At 30.6% G+C, this 23,655-nt stretch overlaps 1 protein-coding gene, 1 long non-coding RNA gene and 1 pseudogene across 2 annotated transcripts; all 3 read left to right on the top strand.

The window, feature by feature from the left end:
• The first annotated feature begins 3,964 nt into the window (after positions 1-3,964).
• Positions 3,965-4,821, top strand: LOC105772312 (uncharacterized). The gene is made up of 2 exons (XR_001126690.2): positions 3,965-4,260; positions 4,575-4,821. It is a non-coding gene; the product is annotated as an uncharacterized LOC105772312 (long non-coding RNA).
• A 4,490-nt stretch (positions 4,822-9,311) lies between these two features.
• LOC128041896 (cytochrome b6-like) lies at positions 9,312-10,621 on the top strand (annotated as a pseudogene).
• Positions 10,622-20,874: 10,253 nt separating this feature from the next.
• On the top strand, positions 20,875-23,419 carry LOC105773855 (E3 ubiquitin-protein ligase WAV3-like). Its single transcript, XM_012596013.2, has 2 exons — positions 20,875-21,397; positions 21,482-23,419. The coding sequence occupies exons 1-2, from the start codon at positions 21,164-21,166 to the stop codon at positions 23,234-23,236; spliced, it is 1,989 nt and encodes a 662-aa protein (XP_012451467.2). The 5' UTR covers positions 20,875-21,163; the 3' UTR covers positions 23,237-23,419.
• Positions 23,420-23,655: the final 236 nt, after the last annotated feature.

The following is a 23,655-nucleotide window of genomic DNA, read 5'->3' as shown; positions in this document are numbered from 1 at the left end:
ATTTAGTCAAAATCCTCATTCATTGCATAACTTGACCATTTTATACCCATCTTTTGATTCAAAAAAAATAAAGCTTGTGGGGAATGAAAGCCAAAGAGCAATGATGGTGCAATTTTGTCTTACACACCAAAACTACAAAAATGTATTTGGTCCTAACTACCATACAAAGAATAATTCTGAAACTTCACATCTTTTGAACATTGTATTATTGGTCTCTTTTCTTTTTGCTTATATTCATTACCTTTTACCTTTACCTACTAACTTTTCAGAATAATGTATATGTCCTTTTGGCACTTTATAATAGCCACTCTCATTGACCTTTTTTTTTTCCCTTTCTCTTTTATCATCTAATAATTATGCAGTTTGTTGATAGTCTTTTGAGGAGGAACACTATCGGAACATGAGGGATGTCGGAGTTTGTACTTCGAGAAGCGTTCGAAATTTCAAAGAAAAGTTGATGTCCAAATCTTAAATTTATCATTTACAAATGAATTTAGATAAGTTTGTTGATAGTCTTTAGAGGAGGAACGCTATCGGAACATGAGGGATGTTGGAGTTTGTACTTCGAGGAGTGTTCAAAATTTTAAAGGAAGGCTGATGTCCAAAACTTAAATTTATCATTTACAAATGAATTTAGATAAGTTTCTTTGACTTCACATGAGTTAATGATTACATTTATTGCATGAATCTAATTGTGGTAAAAGTACTATGAAGGTCTTTGTACTATGACTCAGATTGCATTTTATCACATTTATTCAAAAAAATAGATAAACCAACCTCTGTACGTTAGATTAAAGAGTAAAGCTAGTCATTTTTGTTAAAAACTTTATCCATTTTTACTATTCAAAACCGATATGGCTAACAGAATAATAATCAAATAGTTACACATAGAGTGCCACATGTACTTCATACTCATTTACGGAGACTAGTTTTTAATAGTAAAAATAGATAAAAAATTTAACAGAATAATTAGTTTGCTCTTTCATATAACGTACAGAGACTAATTTGCCTAGTTTTTAATAGAGGGGATAAAATACAATTTAACTCCTAATACAAGAGCCTCCATGATATTAATACTGTTAAATTCTATAATAATAAAAAACACCCATGAACAATTGTTAGTTGATAAGGAATTTGAATTTTAAGCAAATTTTTAACTTTGAGTCTTGTAGATAAAAAGAAATAATTTTAAAAAGATTTTATTTTCTATTTAGAGACCTGACTTAACTCGGCTTCAAATTTAATAGAGATTTAACGTTACTAGAGGATATTGAAAGGACTAAAACAACATGACCCGCCTCCATATCTTTGCCCATTCCATCTATGGATACTATCTTCCTGAAATATTGGCAGATGACTGAGAGATTGCAGAAGATATATAACAGCAAAGAATGGCAAAGATAAAAAGCACCCATTTTATGCTAGTAAAGATGCCAACAAAAAATTGTAAAAGAAATTTAAAAGTAAAGCATATGACATTGAAAAGATTGATGAAAGTTTGGTTTTAGTGCATAATTTTATAATCCCATATCCATTTATCCTCTGCAACAAAATGTTGGAAAAGTTTAAGTCTAAAACCACCTCTCCATCTCCACCCATCCATTTTTTTTTTCAAAGCATTATAATCAGAGTTAAAACTCAAAATTATACATAAATTTTATTTAATATGTAATGTAATAGGTCAATTTTAATTTAGTGTACATGAAACAATTATTTTGACATATTAATAATGGTATTAATGATATATGAATTAAGATAAAATTTAATTTTTATGTATATAATCGAACAAAATCAAAATTTATAATCAATAATTTTGATGGAATTTTCTAGTCAAACAAGTTATTGAAAGTGGGGTATTATGTAGTTTAATATCCTAAATGAAAGTTGAAGTGGCTAGCAAAGTTTATTAAACAATGATATATTAGGGAAAATTCTTGGTTTGTTTTAATTCCCCCCCTCCAAATCCATAATGCCTGCTTTGACTCTTAATGCAATAAACAATAATGTAAGCTATCTGATAATGTCCAAATTCCATTCAATTTCAACTCTATCCATTAGCTTTGGGACTGCAACTTTCAGACATGACATTTTGTAGAACAATAATGGAACAGGGTTAGTCATAAATATAGTTAAGACAGTGATCCAAAAAAACCAAGAACATGGTTAACAGTTGCTACTGCTGAATTAAAAACAATCCCACATGATTTGTTCAAAGTATTATTGTTTTGGTATAATTTTATGATGTATTCAAGTTTGTAAACGGGAAATTGAAACCCCACTGCTCAGTTTTTAGATAGTGACAAATTCAAAGGTTACTGTTAGAAGATTGGAAACGCAAGCAGTAAAAGACGAATTAAAAACAATGAGAAATAATAAGTGGAAATACATACTAGCCTGGTTACATCAACTAAAGCAACTTTTCAAGCATGCACATTCAAAGATAGATATTCAATAGTCACATCCAATCTTCACTGTTCACCTCTAACCAAGGGGGTAAAGTTCTCGTAGTGCTATTTTTTTCCGTATAAGACTTGAATCCGAGACATTGTTTAAGGGATAAGTATTGAAGTCGTTATTAGTTGATTTGTTAATAAGATAATATAGGATAAAAGCAAGTCTTTGTATGGGAAGTCTGATGACATTTTACTTTCACTTAAAAAATGAGTAAACCAGTCTCTATATGTTAGATTAAAGAGTAAATTAGTCTTTTATGTTAAAAGTTTTATCCATTTCTACTAAAAAATTGGCGTGACTGATAAAATAACTAGACAATTACACATGGCGTGCCATGTGTACCTCATGCTGGCATACATAGGCTAGTTTTTAATAGAAAAAACGGATGGAATTTATAATAAAATGATCAATTTGTTCTTTGATCTAACGTATAGAAACTGATTTTTCTATTTTTTTTAGTAGAGACAAAATGTAATCTAAATCCTAATATAAGAATCTCCATAATACTTTTATTGATAATATAGATTAGTATTTGAGTTCAAGAGGCACACCTACTTGTCCCTTATCACTTTATAAACTCAATAATTAGGGCATAATTTTAATTGGATGTAGACCACTTTTTAACTTCAAGATTATGACAACAAGCATATCAAAAAACATGAACTACCCAAAAAGTTGAATAGCCGAAAGGAAAAGGGGTTTTGAGTTTTGGATTTATTGATTTAAGAAACGGAAGTAGCTAGAACTCTCATTACAGGCATGTTAAAGAAAGAAAATGTGTTTAAAGTGTTCTTTTTATGGCAATCTAGGCACCTCCTTTCCCATGTTAGGCTAAGGATTACATCTATTTGGCCAAGTAGGTAAAAGGGGAATCAGCAGAGTTTTAGACACAAAGTTTATTGCTACTATTTTTTAGAATTTGGCCCCCCATTAACTGAACCACTCTTGATTTGCCTGCCAAATGGGCCAAAGAGATACAAAAATGATGGGATTTTAAGCAAATAAGCTCATGACAGTTGTGAATCATGAGTGAAAACTGAAATGCTCAATAAAGATGTATGATGATGATGATAGAGTAGTTGTAAATCGAAGAAATGTTATTAGTATTTATGTATGCTAAAATATTCGCTTCTTAGGGTAAATGTCACCTCTCGAAAATTTGGTTAATAAAAATCATGTTAATAAATTAAGAGTGATCACGCATTACTTTCAAATAAATATAGTAGGGGTTGTATCAAGAAAATTAATTTGTTACAGTGGCTAAGTATTAGTTATGTGTGTCTAAAATTTTATATTAAAATTCTTTGCCTTAAATTTTTATTGTTTTTATCCTAAACCCTATCTTTGAACATATAATTTATCTATTATTTTTGCTCAGTTGTTGATAAGAATGAATATATTGGTTCAGTGGTAAGGTTTTAGCTTATTTAAAGGTCTTATGTGTGCAAAGTAAAAATCATTTTTTATTCTCCCTAATTGTGCCACCCATGTAATTAGTAATTGGGTCAATTTCAAACTCTGGTTAAACTTTTAAGTTAGCAGAAAATCTGATAGTTTTGGATTTTTTTTTTTTGCGATAATCCCTCCCACTTTCCTACTCTCTCTCAATTTGTCGCCCCAAACTTCTTTCCCATTCCCTTTCATTCCCATTCCCTTTCACGTTTTGTTTCTCTTTTATTGTTTCTTTCCTTTTTGTTCTTCCAATCTTTCTTTTCCTTCCATGTTTTTGCATTTGTGGTGCTGTCAATTTTTGTGCTATTGTCTGTGGGGTGATTTTGAGCGAGTTGATCATAATTTAATCTTGGTGTAAGTATTGTTGTACCCCCTTCTTCCCGGTAATAAGGTTTTTAGTTTTCCTTATGTATAGTTGACAATTTTGTTGTGTTATGTTCCCCATTTTTAATCACATTGGTTTTTCTAAGTGAGGATCGCGAGACGTCTAATCCTTCGGCGATCTAGATACTGTTCAAAGTTATTGTTTCTTTTAAGGGCAAGTGATCTATGCCCTATTTAAGGCCGAATCTCGGTGTTATGGTCGAATAGTTAGTGCTTGCGGTCGAATTAGTGACCTGAAAATTAGCATATCATTGATAATTCTCACATTCTAAATTTCGTTTTAGGTTTTGGAACCCTCGTTGTTGTGTTGTCATCAAAAAACGACCTGATGTGTATTTTCTGTCCCGAAAAACAATGAACGATGCGAAGCCGAAAAGCATATTATCAACGCCACATGGGCTCGTGGGCCAATTTTTTGTAAAATTTAATTAGGGTCGTATTTGAACTGCCTTTCGAAGTTAGCCACATCGTAGGGACTGTTATGTGATATGTATGACTTATATATATGAAATATGATATTCTGCTTTTATATGTGCAATTTTTTATATTCTGCTTTTATATGCATGTTAGTATGTTATGATGTGTAAAAGCATGTATGATTTGTGTGCATCTAGATAGATGGTTAGTGGTTGTATGTGCATTTGGGTGAGATAATGATGTGATGGAGGAAGCGTTGACAGTTTAATGATATGTCTTAGCTAGTGGTTTAAATCACATATCTATTCAGGTGGCTCAACCACACTTATCTGATTTTGGCGAATTATCGCATTATTTCTAGCAGCTTTGATTGCAGATTTCTGTACAATGACATACGCTCACTTATTGGTCTGTGGGGTTAGATGAGTATTTATTATCCTATATGATGTGTTGGAATGGATGGAGGTGGTGTGTAGCGGATGGAGGTAGGATCAATATTTTTTCTGTATTAAGTGTTGCATCGCATGATATGCCATGCTATTGGTATCAGATTTGATTATTATGTTGCATTGCATAGTATGCCCTGCTGTGTATTCTATTCAATTTTTGACTTCGACTTTAATATCTGTTTTACTTGTGTGGGCTACCTTAAATTAAATATGATCGGGTGGAGTCGGGAGCTCGGACTAGTTTCTTAGTAAATTAAATATGATAATTCACGTTTTTAAACTATTCTGGACTTTTTGGCTTTTTTTTATTTGTTGTTGGATATGATAACTGATATGTTTAAACTACAAAGTTTTATGTTTTTACAAACTAGATTCACAATTTTTAAAATTTAATACTCTAGAATTTCTGTTGCAAAACAAAGTTATCAATTAAACGAATTTCTGTAAAATGAACAACTAAAACATGAATTTTCTAAAACTGGAAAGAGGTTTGCAAAATTAATAATGTTAAGATACAAGTTTTCAATTCAAAATCAATGTTTAAAATGAGCTTATATAATTTCTCAAGATTTGATCATAACGTGTAGATCGGATGTGAGATGTTAAAGTAAATTTCTTTTTTTCCTTTTATGAAATAATTGGATCTTCCATGCCAATGTTGAGCTTAAATTATATATATATATATATGAATATTTTAAAAGTAACAAGAAATAAGTAAAAAAAACATAATACACAAAATATTAAAACCTACAAACTATAAAAATAGTAATTAAAATGACACATTCATTTAATAATAATGTAAATGACAAAATAAATTAAACAGAATTTGTTCCAAATTCAAATGATAAAATTTAATTAATTCCAAAAATAGATGAAAATGTTATTTATTGTGATTAATAATGAGTCTTAAATATTATTTTAATTATTATTTAATCACCTGTTGCATTATGAACTTCTCCACTTAAATTGTTTCATAAAGGGATAAATATAAAAACTATATATGAATTTTGATCTAATGTACAATTTGATACATGAATTTTAATTTTGTGTAACTATACATATTAAACTTTGATTTTAGTATAAAACTTTTATTTTGATTCAGTTGTACACATTTAAAGAAATGAATACATCAATTTATTTTCATATTATATAAGTATAATTATTTGTGTCTATAATATGTAAACATAAAATGTTATTATATCAATGATGATGCAGTGATTTGTGAAAATCGAATCATATCAAAATACAATACATAAAATTACACAAAATCAAAATTCATATATACACATGATATAATAGTAAACAATATCAGGAATATTAGCCATGCTATGCATGCAAAAAGATTTAAAGAAAGTGGGGACGGCTCCCAAATGAGTTTTTTTTTTTAATGAATATTTCCATCATCGTTTCATCATGGATCTTCGTTTTCTTTTATAAATCTGAGAACTTTATATCATATATAAAAATTTTATAGTAATTTTCATGATTAAGCTGACGGTTATGACATGGCCACGCCGTTGCCAGTGCACCAATTTTTTCCGACCATATTTTCATTTTCTAGAAGATCGGAGTGAAAATAATAAAATCAATTTTGGGATCGAAGTATCGGTTTCGATAAATTAGTGAATCAATATAGACTGATTGAATTGGATTAAAGAATTTGTTGAACTGGATATCATATTAGATTTTATATTTTTATATATTTTAATAATTTATGAATTTTGAATTGGATGAATCGGTTAGATTAGGAGTCGATATAATTCTAAAATATTGAATACAATACTGATTGAATATACAATAGGATCAATTAACTTGTGTTTGAGAAATCAAAATTTTAGTATACTAACATATAATAATTATGCGCTTTAACATATTTAGACAATCATTATAATAATGAGTAAATCTTATTGGAACACCCAATCACCTACTCCGATACTTGAGATTGGAAATTAAAAAATTACAATCTCATCTTCATATATGCTGTATATAAGTGTATTAAATTTGTATATTTTGTATTTAATATAAAGGAAAATACAAAATATCATATCTAACCCAAAGATATGATCCAAGAGAGAAAACAAATGCCATCTTTTGTAATCCATAATGCCACTAACATAACAAAATCTAAGTAATCTCTCAAATCAATCTAAATGGCCCCTCATGCAGTTTTGGCATCTCATAATCAAATTAAACAAAAGATCAATTAGTATCATTATAGAAGATATCTGACTTAAGGATTCGGTCCTGATTTTACGCACACATCTCCCATATGACTTACAATTGCATAGAAAGGTGTCATATTTGATTAGATTCTTTTCATGATTCAAGAACAAGTATTTAATACCTTTTTGTCTTTAGGGATGTTGATTAATTAATTTAAACCCAAAATTGGACTTGATTCTTTTCATCTTTTCTTCTTACATTCAAATTTTACTTCTAAGCACTTGTTGGGCTCAGTTTAATTCTTTGTTCAAATGTTTATTTGTATTTGAGAGTTCTTAATATTGCAAAACCGATATCTTTGAAAGGTCATTTATTGTTTGGTACCTTATTTCTCTTATATATGAGAGTATTTGAATTTCTTTTTTATAGGAAACCTTAGGGAAATTTTTGAGGTGATATCTTTACCTTCAACAGATTGGGGAATTTAAAAGTTATATCTTATTCTTGAATGGTATCAATTTAAATAGAGTGAATTAGGAAAATTCATAGCAAAGGAAGCTAATGTAGTGGAGGTGGACAATTGCGGTCAAACCATTATAAATTATTGTGTCCACTTTTATTTGAATCTTCCTATCTTTTTGTTTGAAATTTTTAAGCACCAATTCACCCCCTCTTGATATTATTGAGCTTTTATGCTAAAAAGCTATTATTTACATTCGCACTAAGGTTGAAAAAGCAAGATGCTTGAAAAGGCTTAGCCTAAACTGACTCATCTCGCCCATGACATCTAGGCTTTCCTAGTATAGTGCAGTCACGACCCCTTTCTTTATTGCCATGTTCGAAAGACCTCGCATTACGAGTGTCACTGGATTGTGACACTTTCTTGCCATTTGGTGGATGGCCTGCATATAACCTATCCCCATTTGGTTAGGAAACTTTGCCTTCATGCGGATGTTGCCCAAGTAAGATTGGCTCTCTTCATTGGTGGTTGTCCAAAGAAGGCATTGTACATCAACAATTGATCCATGACAGAAAATGCTACCATAATAGTGGAAATATGTCTCCTATTGCCCATAGTAATTGATAAAGTTATCCAGACTTTTACTTCAATAAGCTAATTAGTGAAGTCGAAAATAAGGTTCTCCCTTTTCAATTTTTGTTTAGAGAGGCCCATTTTTTAAAGGCAACCTAATATAGTATTTCTAATGCTTTGTAATTGTCAAGTATGATTCTTTTTACTTCATAATTAGCAGCGGAATGATATACAAAGTCAACAGATCTCACTGAATACAAAATAAGATTTATGGCTACACAAACCGTTGAGGGTAGTTCTAGATCCGGTCCAAGACGAACTGTTGTAGGGGATTTTTGAAACCATTGAATTGAATATGGTAAGGTAGCCTCGGATGGGGAACGACTCCTTTGATGGGTGTCGAATGGCTTTATTTGCGATATTCTTATCTATTATTTTGGAGATTTATAATTCTTCCGTTTTACTTGGATGGAATTTCAATGAATTAGATTCACAAGAATCACGAAGCCTCGCTTTTCAATACAAAAAGTGAAACTTTTAGTTCTCGAATTTTTTAGCCCCATTCTATTTCGGTAGTTCGATCGTGAAATTTATTTGTTTCGTATTTCCGAATATGAGTGTGTGACTTGTTATAATTGATCCTATTGATAGTACGAAAATGGGTCTCATCATCTTGATCGAGATAGTTTTATCCCGTCGGATAGTCATTCTAGTATCTCGAGCACGGAATATATGAAATGGATCACAAAGTATTTGAACTATGATTCATACTTAATATTCAAACCTCGTGGTGGACTCAAAAAAATTCAAAGAAAGAGTTATATTATTTATAAATCGAAAGATTTTTATTCTTTCAAACTCTCATTTAGTTTATGCTTATTTTGATCAAAGGACAAACCTTTCTTTTCTTTGTATTTTTTTATTATATCTATTCTATTGATTGAATAAGTGATGATCCAATGGTTCTTACTCAAAGAATCTTTGGACTTAGTTTGAAGGTTTTATTGAATCATCGCGGTTCGGTATGAATCAAGTTTCAATTGATTCATAGGGTCTTAACAAGAGAATTCCTATCAAAAGAAAGAAAACAAGAATAAAGCCACATTTCATACAAAGAACAAATCAAAGCAAAGAAAAATAAATAAGTAGGTAAATAGAAGATTCAAGAGGCTCAGAACGATCAACATAAAGACGATCGCTACGACTTGATTTTTTGGCATTATAATTACAACTACAAAAAGAGCTTTGATTTTCACTCTTTTGTGTCTTCGATAAAATTGAATGAAAAGATTAAGAAGTTTCAAACTTTCTATTCCATATCCGTTTCAGCTATTACTTAGTTGTTTTTGTTTGAGTGCATCGAGATGAAATTCTCATATACTGTTCTCGGGGGTCCTCTTGGTTTACCTATCTCAATAAAGTCTATGATTGGTTCAAGAGCACCTCGAAATTCAAAGCGATTGCAGATGATATAACTAGTAAATATGTTCCTCCTCATGTTAACATATTTTATTGTCTAGGAGGAATTACGCTTACTTGTTTTTTGGTACAAGTAGCTACTGTGATTTGCTATGACTTTTACTATCGTCCAACCGTTCTCGAGGCTTTTGCTTATGTTCAATACATAATGACCGGCTAACTTTGGTTGGTTAATCCGATCGTTCATCGATGGTCGGCAAGTATGATGGTCTTAATGATGATCCTGCACGTATTTCGTGTCTATCTCACCGGTGGTTTTAAAAACCTCGTGAATTAACTTGGGTTACAAAGCGTGGTTCGGGTGTGTTGACCGCATCTTTTGGCGTAATGAGTTATTCCTTACCTCGGGACCAAGTTGGTTATTAGGCGTCAAAATCGTATAAAGCGCTTCCGGACGCTATTCCGTAATAAGATCGCCTTTGGTAGAGTTATTACGTGGAAGTGCTAGTGTGGACAAGCCACTTTGACTCGCTTTTATAGTTTACACACTTTTGTATTACCCTTCTTCTGCTGTATTTATGTTAATGCATTTCCTCATGATACGTAAGCAAGGCATTTGGTCCTTTATAGAGAATATAGGCCATAGCTATATTGTAACCAATAATTTATCTTATTACTTGGGGAGGAACAATAGTATTTCATTGCTACAAATATGGATTGTTGAAAAAAATAAGACATGTATTTGGATATTTCCTTTCAACTACAACAATATTCTATTATTTATTTGATATGACATGAATAGTTGAAGGAATTCCCAAGAGAAAATGGATTATGGGAGTGTGTGACTTGAACTATTGATTGGGCGTGCGAAAATATGCCTTTATCTCGCTACATTGGAATTCACAACCAAATGTGTCTTTGTTTCAACCACCGTAAGCCCCATACAAAGGATAGGTGGTTCGCTTGAAGAGAATCTTTTCTATGATCGACCTGACGATGTTGTGTATAAATAGGGCTCGTAAGATCCAAGAGAATAAGTGATTTGGCATAATCCAAATTAGATTTTAGTTTTTTTACTTTCTTATCTTAATAGTATGAAAATGCATTCATTTCTTACGCATCGACCGATTTAATTATACTATCGGAGTGAAACAAGGGATCTAAAGAAGAGCAAAGGCTAGACTATATTAGTAACAAGTAAATCCTTTGTATGTAAAAAATCTCGATATATTTTTGGGATAAAGGTGAATCGCAAGGCCTAAGACGACCCATAAAGCACTTGATCACGATCAACTTTGTACGCCTACTTGGGTATTGAGCATTTACACGTAAAATGAAATTCCTTGGAATGTATAATTGCAACTTCGTAAAATGGAATCGGTACCTTTTTTCTTACATATGGAACCATTCATATATGTGGGGATAACATATAGATTTATTTTAAACATATAGAATATAGATTTATTTTATAGGTATCCGTTTGTATCCATTTGATTCGATTGACTTTTACTTGAGCCGGATGATGAAAAATTATCATGTCCGGTTCCTTTGGGGGATGGATCTAGAAAAATTCACCTATCCTAATAACAAAATAGGATCTTGGTGTGGTCCCCTTTAAATAGGTTTCTTACCATATAAGATCTGTGCCCTACAAATACATGGTAGAGTTAACTTCTTAGGGACTTATTAGATGTGTCAAGAGAATTTTCTGAATGAACTCTGATGTGGTATGACGACAGTCCACGTGAGAATCACATAATGACCTTTAGGTGGACAAGCGCTTCTATAATTGAATCCCTCTAGGGCAAGCCCTTTATAATCAAAATAGTTGACTTGATGAGGTGTTAAGGCAAAATGATTAAGTATAACAAAATTAATTTAAATTGAAATTAAATTTAAATATTATATTAATGTTTACTTAATTAGACACAAAAATGGATTGAAATTAAATAGAAAAAAAAAGATTGAAGGATAGCATGGTAGACCTGTCCATGGGCCGGGCGGCCCGCCCGAAATATGGGAGGGTTTGGGTAAAAATATAGGCCCGAAATATGGGCTTGGGCAAAATTTTAGGCCCGTTTAAAAAATGGGCCGGGCCTCGGGCAAGATTTTTTGGCCCGGGCCCGGCCCGGCCCAAAAAATATTAAATGTATATATTTTTATTTTTAAAATATAATAGTTTTTTATTTTAAGTTTATTTATTTTCATTTCCTTGACTAGTGTTACAAAATAATAATAATAAAACATCAAGTTTGTTTTACTAATCAAATGTTAGATTTTGTTACAACAATTAATACAATTAATACAATTAATACAATTAATAATTTGATATATTTACTAATCAAATGTTAGATTTTTATTACAACAATTAATACAATTAACAATTAATAATTTGATAATTTTACTAACAATTAGTTTTAATTTTATTAAAAAAATATTTTATTTTTAATTAAAAACGGGTCGGGCCTGGCCGGGCTCGGGCCCCATATTTTTTCTTCGGGCCGGGCCTGGACAAAATCTCAGGCTCATATTTCGGGCCAAGCTGAGCCTGGGCCTAGTAAACGGGCTAAAAAATTTTTGTAGGCCCGGTCCGGCCCGGCCCATGGACAGGTCTACAGCATGATCATTGAACAAGGGTGACCAAATACAAATGCTCCGTCCGAATTGGTTTTAAGTCAAAACCATTAATTTTAATTATTAAGATATCTTTTAGGAGCATGTATTATTAATTAAATTAAGCATTGAAAAATTGCAAGCAACCAACCATCGTCAACTTGGGGTTATCAAATGATGGGATCTTTTCCATATGGGTTGTCCAATTTGGTCATGTGATTTGTGGACATTTCCCCCCCATTTTTCTAATACATCAACACTCATTATGCATATAAAACTATTGATGCAACAACATATCAATAGACAAGGATAGTTGAGATTGGGTTACATAAAATAATTATTATTTGTTTTGAGGATTTACAATACTATTTTTGGCTACCTTTCTTTTTAATGTGAATCCTTAATCAATAGTGTGAATGGTATGTCCAATCAGAAACAACATAAATTATCTCCGATGGACTATTATTAATTATACAATAATAATGTAAGGATGGTTATGAATAAGTATTTTTTTTATATTTTTCATTGTATTTATCGGAGTAAGCCCAGTAATTAATTCTCTGTATTGTCTAGGTCCATTAAGGGGTAGATGTTGACAACGAATTTTAAAGTTGCTCCATACCCAGGGTGAGGATCGAAACCTCGACCACTGATTAAGACAGGAAAGACCCTTACAATCTCACCTAACTTTCGTAGTTTATTTTATTATTGATTTAGGTTTTGATTTCTCAAATGAGACAACATGATACCATCTTAATAATTATTACATCAAAGAGAATAGTGTTAGCTGTTCCATTTCATTTCTTATATAATATATTATTTTTGTTATCATTTAGAGCAATATATTAACAAAAATAAGTGTTCTCTCAAGGCCAATTTTTTTTTTATTGTTGTTGGGTTTGATTTGATGATGATAGTTTAATTTTATATATATATATAATGTTTGCTTTTATGTATAAATTTTTTCATTTGTTAAATTAGAGAAAAAACATATATAAATACATTCAAACATAAATATTTTTTTATTTTTATAATAACAACAGTATTTATTGAATTGATATTGAATCGACATAATAATATTTAATTTTTAAATACTATTATTTTAAACATTCAATTAAATAATTAACTTTATTCAAATTAATTCAACAAAATAAGAATGGACTAAACTCCTCTATATAGTGAGATTTTTTAATATAATCAACACTATTTTTTATAAATTTTTTATTGAAGACAGTTAAATTTATTAATATGGAGAGTTGTACCCAAATCAGATGCAAATCTGATTCCAAACCTAATTAATGTGTTGATTGATAAAATTCATGTGCTTCACAAAAAGATAGCCTCCAAAATAATTATTCAACAAATTAATTCATGTGGTTGAGAACTGATTTTATTTTAGAAATTAACTTAATTAAATTAATACCGAAATGAATTATAAGGTATGATATGTGTGATGGTTGTTTATCCCATCTTTTAATTATGTAATCGAGGTTTCAATCTTCACTTATGAGATTGAAGCACATTTTATTGCTAGTTGTTTGCCTATTCGAAGAATACCCATGAAGAAGGAATTAATCACTACTACCGATGGTGAATATCCTAGTTTCAATAAAAAAATTTTAAATACTCCAAATGGAAAAATCCAAGAAAATGAAAAACATATTACAGTATTACACAAATCAAAATACGTTTAAATATGCTCCAAGTTTCTATTCTCTTCATGTATTTGGAATTTAGTCATCTTACTTTTATTTTAAGGAATTTAGTCATTTTACTTTTCAGATTTAAAATACAAGTCCAAATGTTAACACTGAAATTCAAATTCATTACAATGTCGTTTTTTAGCTACATGGTTACTAAGTGAGGTTTTTTCTTTTAAAATTTCAGAATGTCATACCGACAAATTTAGCCTAAAAATAGTTGTGTTAACAATTGGATATGAATTTTGAAATCTAAAATATAGATAAACTAAAATCTTGGAAATAAAAGTACAAAATGAATTTCCAAATTAATGAAGAGTAAAGGGCTTGTGGCATATTTAACCATGTAAATAATGACATTGCTCTTTAGCTTTTTTCCTTTTTTTTTTTTTTAAGTTCAAATTTTATGTTTTGCTTGATTTCATATACAATCAACCCTCTTTGTAATAGTCACCCACTTTACAACATTTCATTATAACAATCAAGTTTATGGTAGAATCGATTTTTATGTTTTATTTTAACACTTTATAATAACTTTTCACTTAACAACCATAGTTATGAACTATATTCCTTATTAAATTAGTTCTCTATAATAACATGTTTTATAAAATTTTAAGCAAAAAAATATTTCATATAAGCAAACCTATTCATTATAATTTATTAAATAGAAATTATCTTAATTAAAATATTATTTCAATAAAATATTTAAATGCAATATGAACAAAATTTATTGTTCATATTTTATTCAATGAAAATAATCTTTGATGAGTGAAATTAAAATGTCATTCAATAAATTATTAAGTTCACTAATTAAATATTCTACCATGAATTTGGAACATTATAAACTTATAATTTGATTACTTAAATCTAATAACTTTGATAAATTAATCGATTTAACTTGATAACTTATCTTGATTAATTGAACTTGTTATATTTATGAACTTAAAAATTCTATTATAGGTTTATGACAAGAATATGGTAATCTCTTAAATTTTATTGATAGACCTCAAGGGTGTATATATATATTTATCCAGAGTAGTTACGTAGGAATCAAATTGCTAAGAAATAATATCTCATACTAATATCCTATAACATTTTGTTAAGATTCAAATTGCTAAAAGATAATATTCTAACAGTTTACAATAATTATCTCTTTATAACAATATGATGTTATAGATGTATGGTATAACGAGCAAAATGTTAAAAGATAAATGAAACTAGTATAAAAAAAATTGAGGGTAAATAAATATTTATTATTTAATTGAAGAAGAAATAGGCCCTTCCAACCATTTGGTGACCTTTCAGTTCATCTTTCAGCATTTATTTATATTATAAATCCTTGAATTTATTATGTTATCTTATTTTATGTTTCTTTAAATAAATTATATTATGAATTAAGAGTTTTTTTATAAAAATTATGAAGTTAGGGTCAATTATTAATGATTTTGATATATAATTAATTGGTTGACAAACTTGAATTTTTGGTCATATCATAACTACCATTTTGATATTGATATAAAATTTGCAATTAATGAATTTAATATAATTATCACTACAATTATAAATTATTTTTATTTTAGGAATCTCAAAAAAAAAATTCAATGTCTTTTTTGTTTTTATAAAATTGTTAATTATTGAAACTAATTCCTTTTAATTAAATACATTTGGTGAAAGATATATTTTCTAACTTTTAAGCTTAAAATTTAAATAAACAAAAGAGGGTTAATAGAGGAGAAATTATTTTGTAGATCCTCTCGCCACATTATCTATGACCCTTTTCTAATTATTTAAGACATTTCAATAATTTTTTTCCTTGTGATTGATACATAATTTTGATAACTTTTTATCTTGAACCCCGAACTTCAAACCTCGAACCCCAGCCCTAAATCCCAGATTCAAAACTTTAAACCTCAAATCCAAAGTTTAAAACTTGAGTTTAGGGTTTGAGTTTATAATAGAAGTCAAATGCTCAATTTTTTATTAGATATTATAATTATTTAAGATTATCTTTTATCTCATTCATGCTGCAACTACTAAGCTTTATCTTTAACAAATTAATATTTAGATACTACTCCATATTAATTTATCAAACTAAACTAAAAATGTTACTAAATTTATCACTAAAAAATTATAAATTCTATGAAATAAATCAAATTAAAAAGATTGAAAAACTTTGAGGGCCTAACACAAAATTGTCCTTTTTTAGACACCACATTATAATATCAAATTAATTTTTTTTTAAATTTAAAGGGACTTAAAAGAAATTTTAAAAATTTTAGGGCACGGGGGGCGGAGCCCTTGCTAATCCCCCCAAAATTTGCCTCTGACCACAGGTGTCCTCATCCGTTTTACAGTTTGTGCACAGTCCTATCTAATTCCAGGTGGCATTCAAGTAAAAACACTTCTAACAATAATGACTTCAAGGTCAAGGGCGAATCTAGGGGGGTTGGCAGGGCCAGGGGTTGACTCCCTTAAAATGGATTCCATTTTGGCTATTTAATGTTTTAAATTAGTAAAAGTAAAATTATACTTTGAACCCCTAAAAATGATAAAATTTCAGATATTCTTTCATAAAATCTCAGTTTGAAGATGGATTAATGGTATTTGAATATAAACTCTCTTATTTCTCACCCTTTGATTTATTTATGGTACTATTCTATATATTTTAAAAAATCAGTAGGCAAATGAAACAACATCAAGTAGACATTTGGTCAATAATCAACTATTGTATAGTCCCATTCCCAAACTCATATCATCAAAATAGTACGCATTATTTTTTATTTTATTATCAATATAGTATACTAAAATTTTCTAATTTTATACTTCCCTTTGCTTGTCGCAGAAACTATCAAATTTGCAGTTCCAATGTACCCTAGAGACCAGGGATTTGAACCTCATATAAACAATTATTTCACTACTACATTGCTAGACAAATTCCTACCCAAATTTGGAATGTCCACAAATACCCAAGTTAATTAATAAATTAGTCCCTCACACCATTAATTAATAAGGACTGCATGCATTTATTGCTTTCTGTTTTTCTATGTATGGTAATAAAACTTTGGCTAATAGTTGAGTGTTGTCTCCCAAAACATAAGCACAACAATTAGTTAAAACATCACTACAAATACACACTATTAGCCACCTAAACCCTAAACTAGAGGTAAAAAAAAATTTGGGTTTTTTATTTTTTATTTTTCACAAGAAAATAGAAAAGGTGGGGTTTTAGGTATGCCTAACTATGATTAAAAGTGTAAATAATGATTACATTAAAGATTGGGTGTGGAACAAAGGAGTTGACATTTTGACAAAAAAAAGCTTCTGAATCTCTTCAGTTTCAACTTTCATCACCTTTCCCCATGTGACTATTCTTACAAAAACGTCACCTAATACATAGGGTTTAGGGTTTAATAGTAAAAAAATTGATCTTTTTTATAAGTAAAATGTTGTGTTCATACTTTATAGATGAAAATAGAAACACTAGTTTACTATTATGGGTTTAATTTTTTATTTGAGGCCTAAATTTGTTAACAACTCACATTGGGGTTTGAATGTTTTCTATTCAAGTTAGTCCTTAAACTTGATAATTGTTTTCATATTAAGGCTTGAACTAGGCAATCGTTTCAACATTAGGGCTTGAACTTTTTTTGTCCAAGTTAATTTTTGAACTTGGTAATTGCTCTCGCATTGGGGCCTAAACTTTAGGATTTTCAAAGAAATATCAAGGGCTAATTTTGACAAAATAAAATGGGAACAATTGCAAAATTCAAGGACTAATTTAGACAAAAAAATAATTTAAACCCTAATTTAAGAATAGTTGGAAAGTTCAAGCACCAAAAGGTTATTTAACCATTTTGCTATCTATCAATCAAAACTAAAAACACAAAAGCCCCCCAAATTTTTTATTTTTTATTTGGAGGGGGAGAGGTTAAGAGTTATCTAAATTAAGTGTGATTAGATATTTATTAATATTCTTATTAAGGGTTAAAGTTTGCTATTTGGGTAAGTTATGAATTTAGTCTTATACTTTAATTTGATCAAATTTAATCTTTATATTTTTGATTTAGTCAATTTTAGTTCTTGAGCTTTTAAAATTTTAAAATTTTAATCATGATCCAAACAATAATAGTTAAATTCAATTGGTTAAAATTTGCTATTAATAATATACTATGCGTGAAATTGTAGATTTAATACATGTACTCCAATTGGGTCATTCTTAGTCTGGAAAACTTTTGAATTTCAAAACTTTAGTCTTGACACAAACAACTATAGTTAAATCCATTAACTAACTTTTTGTGAATAATATATGAAAATAACTAATGACACAACACTAACATATGATAATATATTTGCCGTGTCAAATTTGAAAAGTACAAAGATTGAAAAGATCAAATTAAAGTATAATGACTAAATTCATAGCTTATGCATATTGTAGGACTAATAGTAAAATATAACCTTTTGTTAATTATTAATTTAATCATTAGATATTGGTTATATATTTTATTTTAATGATTTTAATATTTTTAAGTTATATGTATTCATAATAATACAATACTAAATATAAAATTAATAATTGAGTAATTTTGTTAGAGTGTGAAATTACCTTCAACAAAGATTTGATAATTTTTTAAAAATAATTTTATTATATTTTTAATCATATATGTTTCGTTTTTTAAGATAATGTCTAAAACTACCCATAGCCCACAAATAAAAAAATAATGCACTTCAATATATTCAAATATATATTCTCCTGTATTGATAATAATATATATATAGATAAAAATCCAATAATTAAAATTTCAAAGATTTGCAAATTCCCAAAGCCTGCTGAATTTGACTTCATGGTTCCCTTACTTTTATTTTATTTACTAAAATTTTAACCACTCTCTACCCTGCCACTCTGCCATCCTAGATTCCTACTAAAATTAATTATCTTTATTTTATTATATAAATAAAATTTTAGTTTTGATTATGTGTCCTTCAAAAGTAAATTTATTCATCTATTTTGGTATTTAAAATAATTGTTTATACATATAATATATAAATATAAAATGTTATCATATTAATAACAATGTTAGTAGATTTTTTAAGGTGAAATCAAGGTATTTTTCATATTTTTTTACGGTTTATGAAAATTTATTTTTAAATCATGACTATCTCTTTTCACAGTGTTATTTCTAAGATTTGAAAGTCTAATGTGTATTACTATTACACTCTACATGACTTTTTGGAAGTTATACTTTACAATTATATTAATACCGAAGTTATTCATTGTAAACATAGAACTAAATAATTAATGCAGTCCAAATTAATTCACTAGAATACATCTTAAACCATCACATTGATGTGTTATTGGTAAAAGTATCATAGAGGTTTACTGGGAGTCAAATTGCATTTGATCATTTTTACTCAAAACGGATCATTTTGCTAAAAATTCATTTATTTCTACGGTTACAAATTGATCAATGCATGTGAGCACAAGGTACATATGGCATGTCATGTGTCGTTGTTTGATTATTCTGTTAACCATTTCAATTTTTAACAGTACAAATGAATAAAAAATTTAATAAAAATGACCAATTTATTTAATTTTTAAGTAGATAAAATAAAATACAAGCTATTAAATAAAATATCGAGAATGCTACCAGTTTGTAAATTTGAAATAAATTATAAAAATTGTGATTTAACTTTTATACCAATTTTAGAAAGAAAAAAAAGAAGAAAAATAATGGTTGAATGATGATGATGATGTGGTAGTTCAATATGAACTCAATGATTCAAGTTGATGAACGGTTAAGATTAGCAGAATTTAAAAAACTACAATGATATGCATAGCATTTAAATACAATATCACTGACAACCTACCGTATGTGAATCATGCATGAAATAACAGAGCCCTCAAAAGGATTTTCCACCTCACTCGCAGGAGACGAGAATGAAGAGCACGCATCGAAGCGGCGCGTGAAGACAGGGATACACAAAGCGCATGGAGCATGAAAGGCCTGGGGGTTCTATTTTAACGGGTCGGTGTGGGATAACGTGGTGAATGAAGACTGGATACTTTCTCACCTCATTGTTTGAACGGTAACGTGGCGGTCAAACAATGTTAAAATCTCTTTTAATTAAGGTCAAATTCTATAGTTTGGCCAAAAAAGTCAAATTCTATATTCTCTTAACTATATATTTTAAGAAGAAATCATACTTTCATACACTTATCTTAATTAAATTCTATGTAATGATGAATAAGTTCGATTTAATTTTCCATCTATATGTGTAAAAATCATAGCAAAAATCTAATTTATTCCATAACTATAGTTATTTGGAACCGAAATTGACGAATAACGAATACCCTTACTAATGTTTAGTAGTTTCAAATAGAAATCTAAATGGGGTGTAGCCAAGTGGTAAGGTAGTAGAAATAATTAAGGGAAACAAATTGGCCTCAATATTTAGTCTTAACTCAATTGATATTAATATTATTATCAATGTAGGAGGACGCGGATTTAAGTGCGCTGAAGCACATTATCCTTCTATTTATGGGGTCGAGAATGGGCAATAGGTAATTTTAGGCATTCTGTCAAGAAAAACACAAATATAATCAGAACTTATAATAAAATTGTTCAAAAAAATTGAAAATACACGCATTTTGAGAAATAAGAGACTATTATAATAGATGACTAAAATCGCAAAATCCACATAGTGGAAGGACTTTGTATACAATTTTGACCTTAAATTAATCATTTGCAACGAATATAAATATTCATCGGGGAAGAGAACCTTCCCTCTAGGTTTCGGAAATAAGAGAAAAAAAGAAGCTGCAGATCTCTACAACCCCCATTTTAGTTGCAGAAACCTTTTAGGGGACCATTCTTTAAAGCAAAAGAGAGAGAAGAGAAAAAAGAAAGCTAAAAATTCCATTACTTTGTCTCTTTATAATTTCTTTTTTCTGCAATTAAAACCCCCCATGCTTGTATCTTTAAAACCTTTGATCTTTACCCTTTTGTCTTCTCTTCTGCCTCAGCCTTAGATCCATAAAAAACAACCCCTTTTTTCTTCGTCTCTTATAATTAAAAAAGAAAATGGCAACTGGTTGGAGAAGAGCCTTTTGTACTGCAACCCCTAGAGAACCTGAAACCACTGTTCCTAGTCCTAAAAATTGTGCAAAGTTAAGCTTTTTTAGTAGTGGAAGTAACCCTTCTACTCCTCGTCTTCAACCATCTTCCACAAATGAAAACACCCCTAAAGCATCAAATCCTTCTTCTCCTCGTTCACCACTAAAGCTCTCACTTTTTCGTAATAGCTTCAAGTTCAGAGTAAGTGAATTTTAACATTTCGAAATGTGGATAAAGTTTGAATCTTCTTGTTAACAAAGTTCGAATTTTTTCTTTTTTTGGCAGAGTACTTGTGGGATATGTTTGAATAGTGTGAAGACAGGTCAAGGGACGGCGATTTACACGGCGGAATGTTCACATGCTTTTCATTTTCCTTGTATAGCTGCTCATGTTCGTAAATATGATTCACTTGTTTGTCCTGTTTGTAATACTACTTGGAAAGATGTTCCACTTCTTTCTATTCATAAAATCCCCAGAAGTATTAACCAGCCAAAGCCCAAACCGGATTTGAGATCTTACGATGACGATGAGCCATTGCTTTCACCAACCGCTGGTGGTGGTCGTTTCGTTCCTATTCCAGAAGCTGATGAACACGAAGAAGAAAGCGGCGGCGATGTAGAGGAGTTTCAAGGATTCTTCGTGAATCCCAACCCTTCATCCATCGAAGTACACCCATTCAACGGCCGTGATTCGAGGAATGTACAAGTCCGGTTATCACCTGAAACGGCGGTTGTTTCAGTTGGCCGTGGATATGAAACTTATGCCGTGGCTTTGAAAATAAAAGCCCCTTCACGTAAGACGGCGTCGTTTTTGGACCTTTCACGTCGTGGGCCTATTGATTTGGTTACGCTTCTTGACGTGAGCGGTAGTATGAACGGTGGTAAGCTTCAGATGTTGAAACGTGCGATGCGTTTAGTCATTTCTTCGCTCGGCTCTGCTGATAGGCTTTCTATTGTGGCTTTCTCGGGTAGTTCAAAACGGTTGTTGCCTTTACGGAGGATGACGGCTCAAGGTCAACGAGCTGCTCGGCACATTATTGATCGGCTTGTGTGTGGTCAAGGGACTAGCGTTTGCGATGCGTTTAAGAAAGCTACGAAAGTGCTTGAAGATCGGAGGGAGAGAAATCCGGTTGCTGGTATTATGTTGTTATCTGACGGTCACGATGAAAGAGGTTCAAATCAACGGCTTCGTTCAAGCCACGTGTCTTCCGCTCGTTTCGCTCATATTGAAATCCCGGTTCACTCTTTCGGTTTGGGACAAACCGGTGGGTTTAGTCATGACCCGGCTGAGGACGCGTTTGCTAAATGTATGAGTGGGATATTTAGTGTCGTGGTTCAAGATTTGAGAATCCAGCTCAGCTTTGCCCCTGACTCAGCTCCGGCTGAAATCACAGCCGTTTACTCATGTAACGGGAAGCCGACCGTTTTAACTTCCGGCTCAGTCCGGCTGGGTGATTTCTACGCCGAGGAAGAAAGGGATTTACTCGTGGAACTCAAAGTTCCGACGTCGGCGGTCAGGTCCAATCACGTGATGTGTGTTCGTTGTCTTTACAAAGATCCGGTTTCGCAAGAAGTCGTATACGGCCGAGATCAATCCCTTCTCGTTCCTCAGCCGAACGCCGTTCGATCACCGGCTCCTGAGATCGAACAGTTTAGATTCTTTTTCATAACGACTCGAGCCATAGCCGAGTCGAGGAGGTTAATTGAGTGTGGTAACGACTTGACAAGTGCACACCATCTGTTGGCTTCGGCTAGAGCATTGTTAATGCAGTCGAATTCGTTGACGGTGGCGGAGTACGTGCGAGGGTTAGAAGCCGAGCTGACGGAATTGCAGCGGATGAAACAACAGATGGTGGAAATCCAACGGCGGCGGGTGAACGAGAGGGAACGAGAAAGGGAGGCGATTATGGTGGTGATGGATGAGAATGGGGAGCCACTAACACCGTCATCGGCTTGGAGAACGGCTGAGAAGTTGGCTAAAGTGGCCATGGTGAAGAATAAAGTCAGTGATCTACACGGCTTCGAAAATGCTAGATTTTAGTTTTTCTAATATTGTTATTTTTAATAAAAAAATGAAAAAAAAAAGAAGTTAAAATGAATATATATGATTATATTAGGGGAAAATTCGGATTTTTATTTATCCTTTTTTTTTTAATTTAAGTAAAAAGGGAAAATGTGTGTATTTGTAGGAAATTTTTATGATCAAACAATTTCTTTTAGTTTTTATCTTTTGTCTTTTAATTAATTCTTTTATATTTGGAAGTGAATTTATTATTCATAATTATGATGCTATCATTTAAAAGAATGATTGGGATAGGACGTGAAAATGTAATGATGACTGAATCATTTTCTTATCATTCTTTCTCTCTATTTAATGTTATTATTTTACTTTTTCAACTTTGAATAATGATGATGATATAACCTATAATTGAAGTTACCTAATATCTATATTCATATATT

This window comes from Gossypium raimondii, chromosome 6 (genome assembly GCF_025698545.1).
Source record: "Gossypium raimondii isolate GPD5lz chromosome 6, ASM2569854v1, whole genome shotgun sequence".
NCBI classification, from domain to species: Eukaryota; Viridiplantae; Streptophyta; class Magnoliopsida; order Malvales; family Malvaceae; genus Gossypium; species Gossypium raimondii.
The sequence above is the reverse complement of the archived record's forward strand: the minus strand, read 5'-3'. Positions and strand labels throughout refer to the sequence as shown.

Excerpts from the sequence above, each read along its gene's own strand:
- LOC105773855 (XM_012596013.2), top strand. The coding sequence starts at position 21,164 with ATGGCAACTGGTTGGAGAAGAGCCTTTTGTACTGCAACCCCTAGAGAA. Across the intron at positions 21,398-21,481 it reads GTAATAGCTTCAAGTTCAGA|AGTACTTGTGGGATATGTTT; the intron begins GTAAGTGAATTT and ends TTTTTTTGGCAG.